Raw genomic sequence first — 20,966 nt, 5'->3', positions numbered from 1 at the left:
AGACTTGACAATCTAAAGCTAAATGAAAGCTGTGAGTTGTAGGTGTCAAGATCTTTAAAGAGATAGATGATTCCCTTATCCCTATAAAAGGTGGGGGACAGGAATAAGCATTTATATAACATCTACTTGTGAAGCACTTGGCTAAATGCTTTACAAACATCTCATCTGGCACTCATAACAACTCTACAAGGTGGGTGCTATTTTATCTTCATTTTATAGTTGAGTAAACTGAGACAAATGTATTATATGATTTGCCCAAGGTCACACAACCACTAAGTGTCTGAAGCTGGATTTGAACTCTGGACTTTCTAACCCCAGGCTCAGTGCTCTATTGGTTATGGCACTTAGCTGCCTATGGTAGTACATACAAAATAGTCTCTCAAATGTTCAATTAAGCTGCATTAATAGCAGCAGTGTCAGACCACATCTAGTGTTGTTATCCAGTTTTGGGTGTCACACTTTGAGAGCATATTGATATGCTAGAGCAAATGTAGAAGATGAAAGCCAGAACAGTGAGGCAACTCAAAGCCTTGTCATAAAAGGTTTGTAAGTCTAGAGAGCCAGGGCAGTGCTGTTCTTTTGTTTCCTGATATTGAGACCTTTCATGGAAAATCAGGAAGGTAGCAAGGCTGGACTTTAATCTGAAGATAACCTCTTTTCCTCCTCTTGGAATGATGCTATCTCACAGGATGTGTTTTTTCCTAAAAGTCACTGGTATTTTTTAGGGGGGGGGGGCTATCTTTTGACTCTTCTGTGTAAGAAAATACTTTACCACACATGAATTTTAATGTTTCATATAAATGCTTCTTTGGACTATCAATAGTATATTCTATTTCTTTATAAACACACACCCAAACAAAACACACCTCAAAGAATCAAAGGAATGAGATCTTAGAGTCAGAATTTTAGTCTAAGTTATTTCAACAAAGGAAGTAATAGACTGGGAGAGATGAACTGATTTTTTTCAAGGTTTCAAAGTAAGTAGCAATGGCAGGATATAAACCTGATCCTCTCTATTCCAAGTCTAGTACACAATCTACTACAAATAACAGGTTGCAAATATTTCAATAAACTTGATACTTAACCTTCCTAATAAGTATATTCTCACTCTTACTCATATGGCCTGTTCCCAGTTTAAAGAGAAGCTATTTTTTGACATATAAGCAGGCAAGAAAGCAAACTAATCTCTAAAATGTCAACAGGAGTTGTCACCGCTCCCTCTTCTGGATAAGACCCCTTTGTGCTCTGGCAAGTCAATGGAAAATGGACCAATCCTCTCTAAAAGTGCATTTGATGAGATGATACCTCAATTAAAAATGTCAAGAAGTTTTTTGAAATTTGATTTTAAAAACTATAACTAACATTTAAACAGGAGATGCTTTTCATTAGTTGCAGTGACCAAAAAAAAAAAAATCAATCAACTGGAGATCAGTCTTCTGTTGCTGCACATTTCCACAATGAGCTAGACTAGTCTTGAAATGATAGCTATGAAGTCTGTTCTCAAAGTTACCCAGCTTATTAGATCTATAAGATCATACCTTTGGCGAGCTTCCTGTTACCTTCATAACAAAATGAAGCATTCAAGTATGAGGTAAGTAATCAGAGCAGGAAGTAAATTAGAATCCAATTAGATTATAAAAATATTTTAAGTCTATCCTGTATATGTAACATTGTGATAGCATGTTTGGACCACAGTCTATCTAAAATCAGAACATTTTAAATTCTATTTTGCTTAAACACAGGAAATATAAATTTTGACTTTAGGAACTTTAAGTCACTGATTGCAATAACATTTTAATCCCACCAACCACCACCTTTCTAAGTAAACAGGGTTCAAGGGTCTACATATTACCAATAATATTAAAATCCATGACATCTTCATTTCATAGTTTTTGAAGAAGTCATTGGCCTTTAAGTTTTGCAAAACACTTTGCATATAAATCATCACATCTGAGCTTCACAACAAACTTGTAAGAAGGTAGGTGCTGTTATTTTCAGCCTTTTATAAATAATAAAATAGCTAGCATTTATATGCTGCTTTAAGATTTGCAAAGCACTTTATGTAACCCTGCAAGGAAAATAATTATTATTCCAGTTTTTCATATATGGAAACTGAAGTTGAGGGAAGTTGTGACTTGCCCAGTTAAAATTAGTATCTAAGGCAAGAATTCAAAATCAGATCTTGAACTCAAAGGTAAAATCTCTATCTACTATGCCACCTAGCTGCCATTAAGCATTTTATTAAATATCTACTATAAGCCTGGCATTGTGGCTAGGGCTACAAAGGCAAAAAAAAAATAATAATAATAAATGTCAACAGTCCTTTTGCTCAAGGAGCTTAAGTTTTATTGGAAGGAATATAAATTAGAATTAAAATATTAAATTATAAAATATATTCAAAGTTATGGTAGGGCAGAGAGTGAGCCCTTGATCAAGTGTTTCAAGTTGCACGGAGGCAATGAAGTTTGAAGGAAGAGATTTTAAGGAGCAAAGGTGAAGAAGGAGTGAATTCTAGGTGTGGGGAGAGGGGATGGGACCTGCAAAAATAGGTGCAATTATTAGCTTCACTTTACACATGTGGAAACTGAGGCAATAAGATTATATTACTTGGTATATAACCACATAGCTAATTAACAATCGCTTATTAAGGGCGTACTACGTGCCAGATATGTCCTAAGTATTGGGAACATAAGTAATAAGTCGTTGCCCTCAAGGCACTCATAATCTAAATGGGGAGGGGAGTACTACGTACAAACTTGATATACATACAGCGTACAAAATCAGCAAGAGAAGGACCTCGGATCTAAGGCAGTATTGTAACTTCCCAACTTCAACATCATTACTCAACCCACTTTTCCACCTTCTTTGGGGGCCTAAAAGTACTACCACTGGAGCACTTCCCAGCAGAGTTGAGTGCTGATGGGCTCGAAATGCAGAACGAAACACATTCAACTGTGGGGATTTATTTTGCCCGATTATGCAATCAAAACTTGTAGCAAGTTTAGTAGTTTTTTTGTTTGTTTGTTTGTTTGTTTTTACAGTGCTATCATAGCATGCAGTGCTCGCAGAATCACTTCTGAAGCATTTCCAAGATCTACGGATATCAACCTGACATTAGGGTAGGGAAGCACCAAGACTGAGCCCAATTACGCCTCAGAGGACGTAAGCACACGTGGACGCGGACGCGGACCTGAAAGCAGCTAGGTGCTTCCGTCATTTCCTTCCGCGATGACGCCGCATCAGGCACCCTGACCCAGGATAGGCTGAGGTCCTGGGAGGAGAAAGGAGACGGGGAAAGACGTAGTGAATCCCAGCCAAGCAGAAGGAGCCACCCCGGGCTTCCGGGGCACAGGTCAGAAGACAGAGAGGTTGCCACTGACTGACACAGAATTCACCCAATCTGCTACACTCGAGGTATGACTATTTCCGTCACGAGACAAGACTTCCTGTCCCTAGTCCCAGAACTTCTGGCGGAAGACGGAAGTCCCAGTCTCTGGCCCGTGGCGAGCTCGGCTGGCCGGCTCTCCGGGCCCTGCGAGGTGGGTTGAGTGGCCGAAGTAGGCAGGGCGGCATCGCAGCGCCAGAGCCTTTCGAGCTGGCTTTGCGATGGCGTCGTATACGTGCATCACCTGCCGGGTGGCGTTCAAGGACGCGGACATCCAGCGCGCCCATTACAAGAGCGACTGGCACCGCTACAATCTGAAGCGGAAGGTAGCCGACATGGCCCCGGTGACGGCGGAGAACTTCCAGGAGCGGGTGCTGGCTCAGCGGGCCGTGGCCGAGGAGGAGAGCAAAGGCACTGCCACCTACTGCACTGTCTGCAGCAAAAAGTTCGCCACCTTCAATGCCTACGAAAACCACCTCAAGTCCCGCAGGCACCTGGAGCTCGAAAAGAAGGCGGTGCAAGCCGTCAGCAGGAAAGTCGAGATGTTAAATGAGAAGAACTTGGAGAAGGGGCTGGCCCCCGACGGCCTGGACAAGGATGCCATGAACTCGGCTATCCAGCAGGCCATCAAAGCGCAGCCGTCCATGTCTCCGCGGAAAGTAGCCCCGGCTCCCGGAGTGGCCAGGAGCCGGGTGGCAGCTACTGGGGGACCTCAGACCCTGGACAGAGACCCCGCTGAGAAAGCACCCCGACTACAGTGGTTTGAACAACAGAAAAAGAAGTTAGCCAAGCAGCAGGGAGAGAGTGAGGAGGAAGATGAGGACATGGAAGGGGATGGTAAAGAGCTTTATAAAAAGACTTAGAAGATTCCTTTCCCTTGGGTTTATATTTGCAGAATTCCAAGTTTTGTAATGGTAGTAATATTTGTATTAGTGGGTTAGCGGGCAAAAAATCTCCACCAAGGAGTACTTCGCCTAGAGTCCATAAACATGTTTTTAAAAGAATATGATAGGAAGCAGCTGGGTAGCTCAGTGGATTGAGAGCCAGGCCTAGAGACTGGAGGTCCTAGGTTCAGATATGACCTCAGACACTTCCCAGCTGTGTGACCCTGGGCAAGTTCTGCCTTGGAGCCAATACACGGTATTGACTCCAAGACGGAAGGTAAGGTTTAGTAAAGAAAAAAAAAAAAGAATATGACGACTATGGATATAATTGATTTTCTTTGTGAGTTTATTGTAATTTGTATAATGCATTTAAGGGCATTATTATGAAAAAGGACAGATAAACTTCACCAAACTTGCTAGAATGTGATACAAGACCCAAAATAGATTAAGAACCCCCCCCCCATTGAAATTAAGTATGATGAAGTAGGTTACTGAACCCCAGTTATTGTAAGTTTGATCCCAACCCATGTTATTTTGTTGTCTTTGACATGTACCTGGGAAATAGTGCTTTCCCCTCCCCCCCAGTTATTGAGTTTAGGTATTCACAGTTCTTCCTGCAAAGGTGATAAGTCTAAATGAGGTTTGATCCTTCTGCTGTAATCTCACTAATTTTATAAGCTCATGTTCTGGTATGGGTAGAAAGAAGGATGAATTAAAAAGTTTGTAATACAGGGATGGGTGACATGATGTAAAGTGTTATACAAAGGAAGGCTACTATTACTGCTTTTCATTGGCTTACATTTGTCTAGTGCTAAATGTATTTATATAGTTTTTTTGAGGATTTAAAAATATTTCTCATAGTCTTACTATTTTCTTTGTTAAAATAGAGAATGGCACAGTGCTTCTCAAATTTAGATGAACTTAAATATTTGTTAATGTCCTGCTTTTGCCAAGTTTTCAAGCTGTGCAGAAAAATTAGACTGAATTAATCAAAAATGAATTAGTAATGACTTTAAATATAGATGATATAAATAGATAACATCTCTGTGATATCCCAAGTTATTTCTTAATCATACAACTAGTAAATGGGGAGATAAAATGCCTTTATAAAGGCAGTTGTCTCAGCAAATGTATCCTTTGTATATACTCAGTTACTTGAGTATACAGAAAAGATTTGTGCTTTCATTTGTGTGAAGAAAGGAATAATCTGTTATACTAGATAAGTTTTGGAGAGTTACCTGAGATCTGTGTTTTTGCTCAAAGATACTCAGATATTAAATGTCACTGGTGAGTATTTGAACATAGGTCTACCTGACTCCTAAGTCTTAACAGTCCATCCATTGTCATGATTCCTAGAAAACATGCATTGTGTTAAATTGCTTTTGTGAATAGTAGGGATAATAGTTATGATTTTCATTACTGCATTTCTAAAATTACCTTTATTTTTATTCTGACTTGAAGATTGGGAAGATATTGATTCAGATGAAGAGATGGATTCTGAAGGTGCTGAGGAGCAAGATGAGGTTGATGAAGTTAAGGAAAACCCATCTCCTGGTGCCATTCCTGTAACAGACTGCTTGTTTTGTTCTCATCACTCCAGCTCACTCATGAAGAATGTGGCTCACATGACAAAATTTCATAGCTTTTTTATCCCTGATATAGAATACCTTTCTGATCTTAGGGGACTGATTAAATATTTGGGTAAGTCCATTTTTCCTTGAATAAGAAGACGTCTTGGGTGGGAATGGATGGTAGGGAAGTGAAATGTTCTATTTTCACATGTATAAGACTGTTTTTTTAAGATAGATTTTTAATTCTCTTATCACCAAGCTTTTAATAGCTAGTGTTTGTGAATGTCACAAACATGATTGTTATCTTTGAGGTTTGCAATTAAATATCAGAAATTTTCCCATAGAATCCTTTTTACTTTTTCTTCCAAACTTCTTTCCATTTTCAGGGGAGAAAGTTGGTGTAGGGAAGATTTGTTTGTGGTGCAATGAGAAAGGAAAATCCTTCTACTCTACTGAAGCTGTGCAGGCTCACATGAATGACAAAAGCCACTGTAAACTCTTCACAGAGGGAGATGCTGCTCTGGAATTTGCAGACTTCTATGATTTTAGGTAGGAAGATCCTTCCCTGGGATTACATGCTCTTCTTTGTCAAGACTTCAGCTGAGATTAAAGTAAACATATATATTTTTTGAGCATCTCAAGTGGGCTGGTCACTGTACTATATCTGAAGGATATACAAAGAAAAAGAAAACATGTTTTCTGCCATCAAGAATCTTAACTTTGTCAAAATAATAAATATGTACACAAATATGTGAAAAAAAATTATAACCTTGGTGCATCTAGCATTGCATTTTATTTTATTTTATTTTTTATTAAAACCCTTACCTTCCATCTTGGAATCAATACTGTGTATTGGCTCCAAGGCAGAAGAGTGGTAAGGGTAGGCAATGGGGGTCAAGTGACTTACCCAAGGTCACACAGCTGAGACGTGTCTGAGGCCAGATTTGAACCTAGGACCTCCTGTCTCTAGCCCTGACTCTCATTCCACTGAGCTACCCAGCTGCCTCCTGCATTTAGCATTTTAAAGTTTATAAGGCAGTTTTCATACATTTTCTCATTTGGCCTTCATAACAACTCCGTGAAGTAGTTAATACAGTTATTATTGTTCTGATTTTTACAAATGAGGAGACTGATGCTAGTCACTTTCCCATGGTTAGATAAGCCCCAATTATCAAAGGCAGAATTTGAACCCAGGTGTTCCTGATTCCAAGCCCAGCACTGATTCCAAGCCCAGCACTTAAAATTACAGAATTTGAGAATTGAAAGGGATGCTTTGACCAGCCTATAGTCCAGCCCATGCATGAAAGGAATCCCCAAACTCAACTTAAAGCATACTCAGCAGTTATTTAGTCTTTGCCTGAAAGACCTTCAGTGATGGGAAATCTGTTACTTTCAGTTGAAGCATTTCTAATTGTGAGAAAGTTTCCTACTATGAAGCCAGAATGTGCATTTTTTGTAACATCTTTCCAGCAAAATATTTTAGAAACATACTTCAGCTAGGAAAATTAGATTGTACTTTATGAAGGAAACTATTTCAACTGGGCTGTGAAAGATGGGGAGATTGTGCAGATAGAGGGAACCCTATGAAAAGGTATGGAAGAGGGAAAACACAGAGTATTTAGAAATGTAAAGATAACTTGGCTGGATATTAGGGTTCATAGAAAATAAGAATAGAAAAGTATAGGAGTCTGTATATAGAGATCCTTAAATTCTAGGCTGAATTTGTACTTTATTCACTTGATTATGGGGAGCTATGAAAAAGTCTGAGCAAGGAATAATAGAAATCAGAACTCCTTTTGGAAGATTTACCTGGTTGGTGCTATGTAGAATAACTCATTGGGCCTGTAGGACTGGAGAGGGCTTTGAGGTAAGAAAATCTGTCTAGTGATTTTTACAGTAGCCAGGCTAAGTAATTTGTCACTATGCTAAGTTAGTAGCTGTAGAAATGTAGAGGAAGTCTTGTGAGCAGGAATTGTTTTTTGTCTTTGAATCTTCAGGACATGAAAGCAAGTAAATATTTGGTCCGTAGGGCACAGTAGAAGGTGCTAGAAAAAAATGACAAAGGATAAGTGGGTGTAGAAGGCTTAGGTCTTTTAGGTCTTAGCTTGTTAGAAATGATAATATTTGGATGATGGAGTGAAGCAGCCATGTAAGAATAGATCCATAGGATGAAAGAGGAAGAGGAAATCCAAAGAGTTAATATTTGCAAATGAGGAGGGATTATGATAAGTAGGTTAAGTCTGAGAAGTGTATATATAGTGGCAACCAATTCCAGTACCCCAAACAGAATTTTCATATAGCTTGAGTTGCTGAAATATTATTCTATGAGATTCTCTTCCTGATTTGTATGTATAGGGGGTGAGGTAAGGAGAGTAGCTTGATATGGGTTAGGTTAGGAGAAAACTGGTAAAGGGATTATTTCCTTAACTACACTGTCAAAAATGTAGTGAGTTGAGTTCTTAAACTTTGTGAAGTTTATCTAGACTTTTCCACATACAAAATACTTAATGTATTACACCAGTTTTAAAGATTTAGAACATAAAGCTACTTAAGCATTACTGATGCTTTTTGTTTTTATATCACAATCAGTTCCTCTTTCCTATTTCTCAACTCCTCCCAATTCACCCTCCCTTTTAAAAGGAAAATAAGCAAGCAAACTAAAAAGACAGGGCAACTTCATCAAACAACTTTTGCAACCTTCCATACCTGAACTACCTCTCTTTTTTAACTAGAGGAAAGAAGAAAGTTTATTGTTTGTTCTTTTAGGTGAAGATTAGTCTTTACAATCAGAGGAAAGCTTCCTTTTATTATTGTTTCTATTTTTATTGTTTCTGTTGTTTCAGTATAGTCATTCTGTGTATATATATATTATTCTAGTTCTATTTCAGTTTATATATATCTTAACTGTGTTTTTCTGAATTTCTAGTATATAGGGTTTCTTATGGCACAATTTTAATCCATTATATTTAAACACCACAGTTTTGTTCAGCCATTCCATTTGATAGACTTTGTTTTAGTTTAATTTTGTTTTTTGCTACTATGACCAAGGTAATTACTTTTAAAAAAGATGAAATGGTCATAAAAAACTTAAATTATAAAAATTAATTGAATAAATGAGGTCACTTGTTTGTTCAAAGAGGTTCTGTACCTCTCACTAGAATCTTGAAAAGAAGGATACAGGTTACAATGGAAGCAGGTACTGCCCCAGGATCAGAGGAATTGAGTTCAGATTATCACTCTGATGCTCACTACACATCTGGTCCTGGATTAGACTCAATTTTCTCATCTAAAAAACAAGGGATTTTGACACATTGGCTTTGGAAGTTTCTTCTAGCTCCACATCTATGATCCTTTCAGTCTCTGAACAAAGTTTTAAAATTTCTTGTTAGCTCTTTCCTTTACGCTCTTTTGGCTATAGAATGAATTAGGGAATCTGGCTTTGGTGGTAGGTGGTATTATTGAGCTAGATTGGCTATATAAATTATAATTTGGCTACCCCTGGAAGATTGAGAACATTTATTTTTTTTCTAGATATCATATGTTTAACATTTTGTTGTTGATTCAGTTTCAGTAAACTGTAAGCTCTTATTGTGTGAAGGACAGGCAGGTTATAATTTTTTTGATGACTTCATCATTACTATCCTAATACTAACATGATTAAAACAGATGAGTTCCCAGATTTGAATCTGGCATATGCTACCAGAGCCAATAAAACTAAAAAAAAAAAAAAAAAAAAAAAAGACCAAGACTTGAGTTCTCATGAAAGTAAGTGGCAATCTAGGTGCGTTGTTGTGGTTTTTTTTAAAGCATTTTCCCTCTTCTCCCCATACCCAGTTTCTTGCTCTCCCCTCTTTTGCTCCAAGTTTCTTTCCTCAAATGTACCCACATGGAATCATAGATTTATCACTGAGAGGGATTCATTCTAACACCTTTATTTTACAGATAACTAGGTCCTGAGAGTTTTAAGTTATTTACCTAAGGTCATATAGTGATAGAGAAAGAATTTGAACCCAAGTTCCCTGACTTCTTAGGTGGGACTTATTCTGTCATACCACACTGTCACTATAATCCTAATGAAGATTAAAATAGAGACTAGACTTATGAATTCATTTATATAGAGAACTCCCAGTTCAGGAAATGCCTTCTCTGCAAAAAGTTGTAGAGAGCTGCTGAGAGGTTATATGACTTATCATGTGACTCAGTATGTCAGAGGTAGGACTTGAACTCAGATAAGAGTCAGCTTCCTTTGTTTTACCACACTGCTTTTCATATTAGCAGTTCCCCTTTCTCTTCCCTGTCCAAAAAAGGCCAATTTTTCCCCAACCTTAACTGCCTCCCCCCCAAAAAAATTTTTGGAGAATTGTATACTATGATAGATAATTAGACTAATTATGATTTCTAAAAATTCAAAATTTTCCTACAATATATTTTTTAATCTCTTACAGGAGTAGCTACCCAGATCACAAGGAAGGTGAGAACACTGAAGTGTCTGAGGAGTTACCTTTAGAAAAAAATTTAGAATATGATGATGAAACCATGGAACTGATTCTCCCTTCAGGTAAGTGCTTATTTCAGTAACATCCTAATGTGAAAATGGATGATATAACAACATATAAGTATGTTTTCTTTTCCTATTCAGGAAAAAAAGAAAAACATGATTATAAATATCACTTACATTTTATTACCCATTTATTGACTTCCAAATCTTGTAAACTCACTTTCCTGTATCATTTTAAAAGAAAAAGTTCACTTTATTTTTCATTTCTTCCTGTTTCTTGATATTGATCCTTCAATTAATATTTCTGTTCTCTTTGTTCTTTATTTTCTGCTTCGTCCTTTCTTTTGATTTTCTATTTATCTCAGTCTTCCTCTTTGTTTCTAGAACTGATTATTATATATAACTTCCTTTTCCTTACTTTAGTCCAATGAAACCCAGCTTTCCTGCTGGTCCTCATATTATACTCTTCTCCCTTGTCTCCATGCCTTTGCACTGATCATTCCTATATCTAGAATGCCCTCTCATTTCACCTCTGCTACTTAGAATCCTTTTTTTCCTCCTCAAAACCCAGTGTAAATGCCTCCTTTTACAGGAAGCTTTTCTCAGTTCCTTGCTACTAGGGACTTTTCTTCTTGTCTTTGTAACTTTGGCACCTGGCATAGTAGCCTGGATTGAACAGCATAGATGTATGTACATACATGTATATGTGTGTGTGTGTGTGTGTGTGTGTGTGTGTGTGTGTGTGTGTGTGTAGATACACACATATATAATTTGTTTTCTTTTTGTGCTTATTAAATTCAGAGGAGGGGCAGCTGAGTGGCTCAGTGGATTGAGAGCCAGGCCTAGAGACTAGAGGTCCTAGGTTCAAGTCCGGCCTCGGACACTTCCAGCTGTTTGACCTTGGGCAAGTCACTTGACCCCTACTGCCCACCCTTACCACTCCTGGGCCAAGGACGGTCCCCAGCCCGGATGAAAAAGGAGGAGGGTTGGGCGTGGGGCTAACAACCCCACCCTGTAAAAACTACATCTGCTAAAGAAACTGCAACCTAAAGTAGGGGCAGCTGGGCTAGCTCAGTGGATTGAGAGCCAGGCCTAGAGACGAAAGGTCCTAGGTTCAAGTCCGGGCTCAGACACTTCCCAGCTGGGTGACCCTGAGCAACTGTGTCCCATTGCCTACTGGTTGTGGCCCTATGCTCCTAGAATGGAGTCCCAGGATAAAAAAAAAAAAAAATTCAGAGGACAGGCTATACCTTATTATGTCTTCTTTCAGCTCCTAGAATAGTGTTCTGAACTTAGTGTGCTCTTAATAAATGTTTTTTGAATGGAATTTTAAGTTCTAGGTTTAAAGAAAATTTTAACACATACAACATTTTATTGGTTATTGTGTTTGAGACAGATGTCAAACCATTTAGACTTTTTTATTTTTATTTTAATGGCTGTGAAGGATTAAATTTTTGGGGTAGGAGTTTGAACAAAAACCAGTATGCAGTTTATTAAACGCAAAACACTTAGTTTATTAAACGCAAAACACTTAGTTTATTATTAGGAAAAACAGATAGGAAATAGGAAGGAGGAAAGTGAAAGTAATCTTAAAATAGCTTGTAAATCTACCCCAGATCCCAATCCTAATTAATTTTCTCTAAAAAAAATCCTACATCTACTTGCCTCAGAGGGCAGTATCTTCTGGTAGGCCGAAGCCCTCGCCTCCTCTCCTATTTTCTCTATCTGATAATATAACCATTATCTGTCTACCTTATCTTCCCAAGTTAATCAATAAGGCTATTAAGACCTTAAATCCATTTCTCTGACTCCAACAGTCCCAGAGAGAGAACAAACCACACACCCTCCTTTTCCCAGGGGACCCAGAGACAAAAACCCTTTCCAAAGGTCAGCAACTTACAAACCCCACTCAGCCATACCCTTCTAACTGTCACCAACTGCCAAGCAGCACAGCAGGAGGTCTCTTAACTGCCACACTGCACAGCTTACTGAAAAAAAAAAACCTTATTTACTCCTTTTCCTCTTAAATATAAAAAGTAGAAATTAACAAAAACTATCTTAGCATAACTATATTCTTTGAAAAATGGCTTCCATTTTCTTTATCAACCTTTTTTCTTTCCTATTAAATCTGTAATTTTTTAAATCATTCTTTGTACAAAATAAGAAAACTGGCCCACACTGGAAATACATAATTTACTAAATGCTCTGGGCTGCATTACAGTGTTACTGCGGATACATTTTTGGGAGTGTTTTTTTCTTTTCTTTCATGGAGATATATCTGCTTTGTAAGTATTTTTACTATTTCTAGGGAAAATTTCATCCTAAAATGCCTTTGAAAGATGATTTTAGGTCAAGCCCTCTGTCCTAGAAATAGGGGATTATTCTGTTGGTATGTAAAAAAATATATTTATGTTCTTTCTTAAGGGGAGAAAATCAGAACATAATTATGTGAATTATGTGATTAACTTATCTGCTATTAGTGTGTGATGAGTATGAGATTTATGTTGAGCAGAACTTAAAATAAAAAAATTGTTTCAAGTTCTATTAGAGACAGATCTTAAATTAACTTAGACAATGAAAAACCCATTTGTAAAAACAAATTTGTCCACAAAATTTTCCCTAAAGGTATTTTGGGCACCTTTTTCTATACTTAATACCATTACTAGTTTACTATCTTATAAGGTATATTACAAAATTATATAATAAAGTGTAAGACATTGTGATGTAGTAAAGAGTCTAGAGTTGGAAAGGAATGGGGTCTATTTTAGAAATAAGTTCTGCTGTGTAACTAGAGATGAACCACTGCCCATGATTTTATGAACTTAATAAATTCGTTTAACATTTTAGAATGAAAATCATGGACTGTACTAGTAAAGTATATTATATGTGGTTTTTAAAAAATTGGCATTGAATCCTAAACTTCAAGCTGAAAAGAAGTTTCTGAACTTTTTAGTCTCACACTCATTTTATAGATGAGGTAGTTTGAGGCCCAGAGAGGTTCAGTCACTTGCCCAAAGTCACACAGGGTATATAAGCAGCAGAGCCAGAATTTTGACCTACCTTTAATTCCAATACCAACACCTTTAATCATATGATCCTCTATCTCAGTAAATGAAAAGGTTTCTCTTCTACACAGTTTTCTGAAGTATATTTGTCAATAAAAACAGATACGTGAATTGTATGCCTTCTGCTAAGAATCATACACTTTACAAAGTCCCTCAGATAAAATCTTTGGTTTATCATATGACATAAAAGATAAGTCACAGGCCATTCAGGGCCAACTTAATCAAAAATGGTTGTTTCATATTCATTGTAAGAGAATATTATTTTTGTTACCTAATCTCACCTTTTTTGATGAGATTCATATAGAGATATTATTTCATATTATATACTATGGTACAGTAGATAAGATGGCTACTTTTTGTAATCAATTTATAATTTTAGGATATAAGCTCATCTTCTGTAGGCTCCCTTAAATCATTTTCAAATTCACTCTAGGAGCAAACAGAATGCCAAGGTTGTAGCACAAGAACTCATTCTTTTCCCACATGGTTTCGACTTTTTCAGGTCTCTATTTTGAAAGCTTTTCGTTCCATGTAACTTGTGGATTATGAGTTCAACATGGTAACATCTATGAGAAAGGTTGTTCTCCAATACTTAGGGATCAAACTTATGTCTGAGTAGGAATGAAGGAATGAAAGAAAAAGCATTTTTCTAAGTGATAACTTTGTGTAAAACACTGTACTAAGCTCTGAGGATACAAGACAGTCACTATTTTAAAAGAACACACATCCTTTATTCTCTTCTTTTCAACTAAAAAAAGTATTTTCTTTTCCTCCTTTCTTCCTCCCCATTTGAAGAAAGAAAAATAACCTTGTACCAAATATGTATAATCTAACAAAACAAATTCCTGTATTGGCCATGTCCAAAAATTCTTTCTTAGTCTGTACTGAGTCCCATCAGTTCTCTTTCTGGAGGTAGGTAGCCTGATCATCATCCTTTTGGAGTGGCCAGCAGTTGAACTGATCAGAGCTCCCAAGTCTTTTAAAGAGTTTTGTATTTTTAATGATGTTCTTGTAAACATTTTTGTCTTGGTTCTACTTGATTCTGGATTAAATCATACAAATTTCCAAAATTTATCTGAAATCATCTTTGTTATTTCTTATAATACAATAATGTTCCATTATTTTAATATATCATAATTTGTTCAGCCATTCTCCAATGTTTGGCTCTCCTTTAGTTTCTGGTTTTTGCTACTACGTTGTTACCATAAATATATAGAGGTCTTTTTTTTTTTTTTTTTTAAACCCTTAACTTCTGTGTATTGACTCTTAGGCAGAAGAGTGGTAAGTGTAGGCAATGGGGGTCAAGTGACTTGGCCAGGGTCACACAGCTGGGCAGTGTCTGAGTCCAGATTTGAACCTAGGACTTCCCATCTCTAAGCCTGACTCTCAATCCACTGAGCTACCCAGCTGCCCCCGAGGTCTTTTTGTAAATGTCATTTTGACATAGGCCTGGTAAAAGTATTGCTGTTTAGTAACTTTTGGGGCATAATTCCAAATTACTTTCAAGAATGATTTGACCAATTTATGGTTTTATTAATATATATATATATATATATATATATTCTTTAGTATTTGTCATTTTCCTTCTTTTTTTACAACTTTGTCGATATGATCAATATGTGAAGAGTTGCTTTAATTTGCATTTTTCTAATAGTGTTTTGAAGCTTTTTTGGATTTCTTCCCTTGAGAAGTGCCAGTTTATATCTCTTTGGCCATTTATCATTTAGGGAGGGGCTGTTGAGAAAATTAAATCATTCCCTTTTAGGTCTTGGAAATAAGACCTTTATCAGAGGAACTTGTAAAGATTTAAGGAACTTAGCTTCTAACAGAAACCATAACTGCAAGTCAGATGGAAAGGTCCTTAAGGTACAATGCCAAAATAAATGGTAATGCAGCTTCTTTAATGTCATTTTAACTGATAAAGTCATATTATTTTCTAATTTGATTCTAGTGTTTTACCTAATAGTGCCAAGGATTTTAATGGTGAGAACTTCCTTTGCTGTGACTTGTGACTATAGCTGTATCACAAATAGAAGCATTAACCAGTAGAGGGCAACAGTTCTAATTATATATAGATGACAATGCAGTTTTGTTGTTGCTATGTTCCAGTAAACATTTTGAGGAGTGGTATTTGTAGTATAGGGATTCATTGTCCATTGGTTTATAAAGGATATTAAGCTTTTAACATATAATTCTAACCACCTGTTCCTGCCTAACTAGTTTATAGTTGGTAAATTTTTTGCAACCTCCATTGATCAATAAATTTAGGCTTCCTATGACTCACCTTTCTGTAATTTGTGGTGGAAATGACCTAATCCTGAATCGTAAATCTTCATTATTGAACTTCTTTATGAACTTATTCTTCATTTGAGTTTGTGTGAATGTCAGTTGTGGAGTTTCCACTCTTGGAACTCAGGCATTCCATAGGCTCTATGTGGAGAGAAACCACTGTTGATTACATTTGACAAATCTGTTGAATACACAGTAGGGCCCCTGTATTCACAGAGGATATGCTCTAAGACCTACCATGGATGACTGAAACCACAAATATAAACAAATACCTGTAATTGAGGGGAAATCACACCTTTCCTATATGTAGGAAAGTGATAACGGGAAACACTGATAGAAAACCAAAATGACAGTTATAGCATAATCATGAAGTTCTAGTAAATATCACTAAAAATTGGAAAAAAGGGAAAAGGAAAGGGAGGGAAGTGAAAGTGGAAGCAGAGGCAACCCCCTTTTCTAGGACCTCAGTACATGAAACAGGAGGATGCTTTGTGGTTAACTATGGATAACTGGAAATGGTGTAGATATATACATTTGGTCAAGTTTGATTATTGTTTGGTTCATTTAATAAACACTCATGGTCTGTCCACTTTAGTAGTCACTCCATGGAAGGCCTTTTAATTCCACTTTAAGACTTTTACCATTTCATAAATTCCACTTGATAGTAAGCCAGTTTAGATTACATCTGGCTATCCACTAGTATTGTATACTTAGTGTAATCCTTTACTGTTACTTGGGGAAGTAATGTATATTTTTTCCAAATTGTTTTTAAATATCGTTGCTATTTAAAACTAATAGTAAGAAAACCCTATAAAACTCAATTCAGAAACTTAGAGTGAGAATCATTTTATTGGCAGTTTGAGATTCTATCAATAGTCTGTTGGTGAGACTGAAGCACCGTGGTTTTATCAGATATCTTGCCTTCACTGTCTAAGCATAAAATTTTAAAAACTGACATCAAACACATGAAACATGACAGATAACTTTTATATTCCAGTGGTTTTTAACCTTGTATTATTGCTTTGCTTTTTTTAGAATTCATTTATTCAACCAGTCACCTGAATGGTAATTGGATGTATAAGTGGATCTGATTGTGGGCCATTTGGTTGCTCTGCTATGACCTAAGGTGATACAAATTAAATTGCTCTTTAACATGTGTGTACTCAGTATTATGATGGGCCTATTTGATTGAATTAACTTGTTTTTGAGTATATTCAGACATTCAGACTTTACAAAGTGGAAGTTGAAATGGGAAAGAGTCATGTGGTGACATTAATGGACTTGCTGAATTTGGGTAATCTAGGAGTACTGATAACATTTTAGGAAGCTTAGCTACAAGAGTATTGAAAATCATGTAATTATGTTAACTGGCATCAGATATTCAGCAGATGGCACTGTGACTCTTCACTTAAAAAGGTTGGTCTATAAAATTCTCTCTCTTGAACCTAAAAGTTTTGTGGGTTTTTTTGTTTTTGCATTAATCATCCTCTTCAAGGCAAGTTGATGTAGAATATATACTGTGATGAGTTATAGTTATTGACTAGGTAGATGGAATTGTTAATAGATCTGAAATATCTGTATTTTCTTTTTTATGAACATCGTAATATAAGAATATTTGGATTCATTCAGCAAACATTAGTGATGCCCTGAGGAAGATATGAAAATAAGTAAGATGTAATCTAGTCGTTGGCCACAAGGGACCTCTAGTTTAGTATGGAAGATAAGAAAGGTTCAGAAATGGATTAGCATTAGAATTAGATATTTTGTTTTTGAAGTAATTACTAGGAATCAAAGATTGTCCACAACCTCTTTGTCAAGGATGTGTTTGTGTGTGCTTATGCATTACATATATGTTTGTATACTTTGGGTGACACTGGCCATATTATGAATTAAGTGGATAACGATTTTGTAAAATACAAGGAAATAGATGATTTTTAAAAGATATGGAAATTGACTGAATCAGGGTGAAGTCAGCAAAACTAGAAAAACAATTTACATAGTAATCGATATAAAAATGAACAACTTTGAAGACTTTTATAAATTGATGAAGAATGAAATGAGAAAATTTTCCACAATAATACTGTAAAAACAAATAGCTTTGAAAATTCTAAGAAAAATGATCAGTACAATGATCATGATTCTGTCAGATTGGTGCTGAAATTTATACTACCCTTTGTAGAGAGATGATGGAGGTAGGGTAGAGAATGAGATGTGAATTTTCATATAGCCATTAAGAGAATTAGTTTTGCTTGAGTATGCATATTTGTTACAAGAAATATCTCTCCCCCCCCTCCAGCCCCCCAGTGGGATGGGAGAAAAAGAAAATAGATTTCTGTAATTTTTTAATAGGAGTGCTAAATATGTGAAATGCTGCATGCACATTTAGATGAGGTTAGTCTATTATTAGTTTTCTCTAACTGTATTACTTTGTCACATGAGACCTTTCTCAAAGTGGGAGTAATGTTTGTAATGGAAAAAATAAATCACATCAATCATAGTTTTTTTTGAGATGCAGATATGAGCAAGGAGGGTTCATTCCAGTAATGGGGAGCCACCTATGCAAGGGAACTGAGGTTGTAGCCCATTGTGATATCATCAAAATAACATATTTTGAATAGGCTTTGAAAGCTGAGCCATTTGCTTTTTGCACATTATACCTTGAATAGTTTTGGTATTAGGTCTTTAGAGAACTCAGCTGAATAGCAGTAGTATAGGACTGAATAGTTATTAGATCTCCCTGTTTTGTTTCCTTTTTGCTAGTCAGATTAAAATTTTCTGTATAGTAAGAGTTGAAAGCAGGAATTTTAAAGCATTGATGCAGAGTGATCAAAGCCTTTTAGTGAAAATTTTGACAATTTTAAAAAAATATATTTTAATTATTTTTGAATACCAAGTTAGAATATCAATTGGAATAGAAATAGTGATTCATTATACTAAAGATCACTATCTAATGACCTGGGTATAATCACCTGAGCAAACTCAGAACATTTTGATAAAATATTGGAAATGAAAAACCATAGTATGCAGCACTGGGATTTCCTGCTAGTCTTCAGCCTTGTTTTCATATCAGTCAATTATATTTTAGGATCATACAGCTTTACTATTTAAACCTTTTCTTTCCTCTGTGGCTGTATCTCAGTGATTTCTTATTGACATCAAAAGTCTGCTTAGTGTTAGGGTTAAAAGTTCAGTGATGGGATTTTTTTTTAACTTATCTCAGTTCAGTTCTTAATTGAGCATCTTTCTTCAAGCCACTCTATTAGGAGCTCAGAGTGCCAGTCTTATGAATATTACTATCAAAAATGTGTATTAAGACACTTACTGTGCCACACATAAAATAATCCCTGGCTTCTAGGAATTTATATTCTATTCCAGCTATAAGAATATGATCACAGAAATAATCAAGATATACTTAACTATATTTCTGTGATAAGCAACTTATTTTTCCTAGTTATTCCCCCTCACCTCAATCTACCTCCCACCGTACATTTTAAATTGATATAGCAAATGCTTTATTATGTTTCCATTTAACTGATTTTAAAATTGTTTTAACAAGGTTTTTTCCAATAAATATACACATTTTAGATTCTCAGAAGACTTTAAGTACAGCTTTATGAGAGCAACTGGTATTAATGCTGTCCTTATTCCTTAGAGTTCTTTTTGTATAATTTGTAGGGCTTCTTGTTGAGTTTGTTGTTGTTGTAGTCTTTTCAGTCATATTCAACTCTGTGTGGCCAAGATATGAGAGTGCTTTGCCAATTCTCTCTCTGGCTCATTTTACAGATGAAGAAATTGGCAAACAAGGTTCTGACTTGCCCAGAGTCACACAGTTACTAAGTGTCCGAGGCTGAATTTGAACTCAGGACTTCCTGACTCCCAGGCCTGGCACTCTATCTGCAGCACCATCTAGTTGCCTCTTTGTTGGGTTGTGTGTTCTAAATTGCTACTTTTAGACTAATGACGAGTGCCTATGTATATTTAGAACTTTTCTTGATTTGCATATCTAGAGCTAGGAAGAGCCTACACATGAGGAAACTTAGGCCTAGGCTGGTAAGTGACTTGCTCAAGGTCACAATGAAAGTAAGTTTTGTATGAGTGGGACTTGAGCCCATGTGTTACAGTTTCAGTAAGTAGGTAATTCTCCCCAATCCCACCTTACTTCACTCCTTATCACACTTCCCTTATGTTTGTCAATTTATTATATGACTACTTCATGTGATCAAATAAGTTCAGACTAGATCAGGAATTTGTCTTGAAAAATCAGTTTTTGGAAATATGATCTGCTCACAGTTTAAATAGAGTGAAAATAAGAATTCTATACTTTTTAGTTTTTATAACTTTTTAGTTATCTTCTTTTATTCAATTTTACTGTTAGCTTCCATTATTTAGAAAAGAATAGAGAAAATGAAAGAGGAAAAAGCAGGAGCTGATTTTCCATCTTTGACATTGACTGCAATCTTAGTAATTGAATAATTTGTTTCTTTTTCATCTTTAAAATAGGATAGGAATCTACCTGCCCCCTTCTCATTTCTTTGAGATTTCATTAGGTGTAAATTAATTAGTGGCTATGGGAGTTTTGTGGAATAAGAATATACAAAACCAGCTGCTATTTTTCTCATTTATTCAGTGGCTTCTGATAGTAGGTTTTGGGTATATATATTTACCCTGATTTACAAAAGCCATCTATATTCTTTGGCTTTCTGAGATCGTGCTTTAATTTCACATACTCTGTCATGTTCAGAAGGTAGAACTCTTATCATACTGCCACCCATATAAGTTTCAAAGCCTGGCTTATCTAGGCTTTGCTCCATAGTTCTATGCTGAATTGTTCCGGGAGATTTTTTTTCCCAAGAGTTTTGATGTCCCAGCTCTGTGACTGTAAAGTATTCTTCTTAACCAACAGGTGCCCGAGTTGGTCATCGCTCCTTGTTGAGGTACTACAAACAACGCTTTGGTTTGTCAAGAGCTGTTACTACTGCCAAAAATCAGAAGGCTGTGGGCAGGGTGCTTCAGCAATACAGAGCCCTGGGATGGACTGGGAGCACAGGTATGTGGTATATTGAAAACAACCCTGGCAAGGACTTCTTATTTCTGGGAAGGGTCTTTTCATGTTATTATGGTAGAATTTCCCTAGAGAAAACTTATCCTCTCAGCATCAAAGTATCCATTTTAGGCCAGGTATATTAGTGGCCAGCAAAGAATGTTTTCTTTTGGGGTAAAATTCTCAGACCTGACAGGAAGGATTAAGGACAGGAAGAAGGCTTGGCTCCAGCC

At 36.4% G+C, this 20,966-nt stretch overlaps 1 protein-coding gene across 1 annotated transcript in view; it reads left to right on the top strand.

Annotated features, from left to right (window-relative positions):
* Positions 1 to 3,529: 3,529 nt before the first annotated feature.
* ZNF622 (zinc finger protein 622) overlaps positions 3,530 to 20,966 on the top strand; it is a 29,889-nt gene continuing 12,452 nt past the window's right edge. The window contains exons 1-5 of the mRNA XM_044665547.1: positions 3,530 to 4,222; positions 5,731 to 5,970; positions 6,227 to 6,389; positions 10,286 to 10,398; positions 20,596 to 20,739. Of these exons, the coding sequence (XP_044521482.1) occupies positions 3,607 to 4,222; positions 5,731 to 5,970; positions 6,227 to 6,389; positions 10,286 to 10,398; positions 20,596 to 20,739 (1,276 nt within the window). The 5' untranslated portion in view covers positions 3,530 to 3,606. The remainder of the gene's footprint in view (positions 4,223 to 5,730; positions 5,971 to 6,226; positions 6,390 to 10,285; positions 10,399 to 20,595; positions 20,740 to 20,966) is intronic.

Source organism: Gracilinanus agilis, chromosome 1 (genome assembly GCF_016433145.1).
Source record: "Gracilinanus agilis isolate LMUSP501 chromosome 1, AgileGrace, whole genome shotgun sequence".
In the NCBI taxonomy this organism is placed as follows: Eukaryota; Metazoa; Chordata; class Mammalia; order Didelphimorphia; family Didelphidae; genus Gracilinanus; species Gracilinanus agilis.
This window is presented reverse-complemented; position numbering and strand designations above follow the sequence as displayed.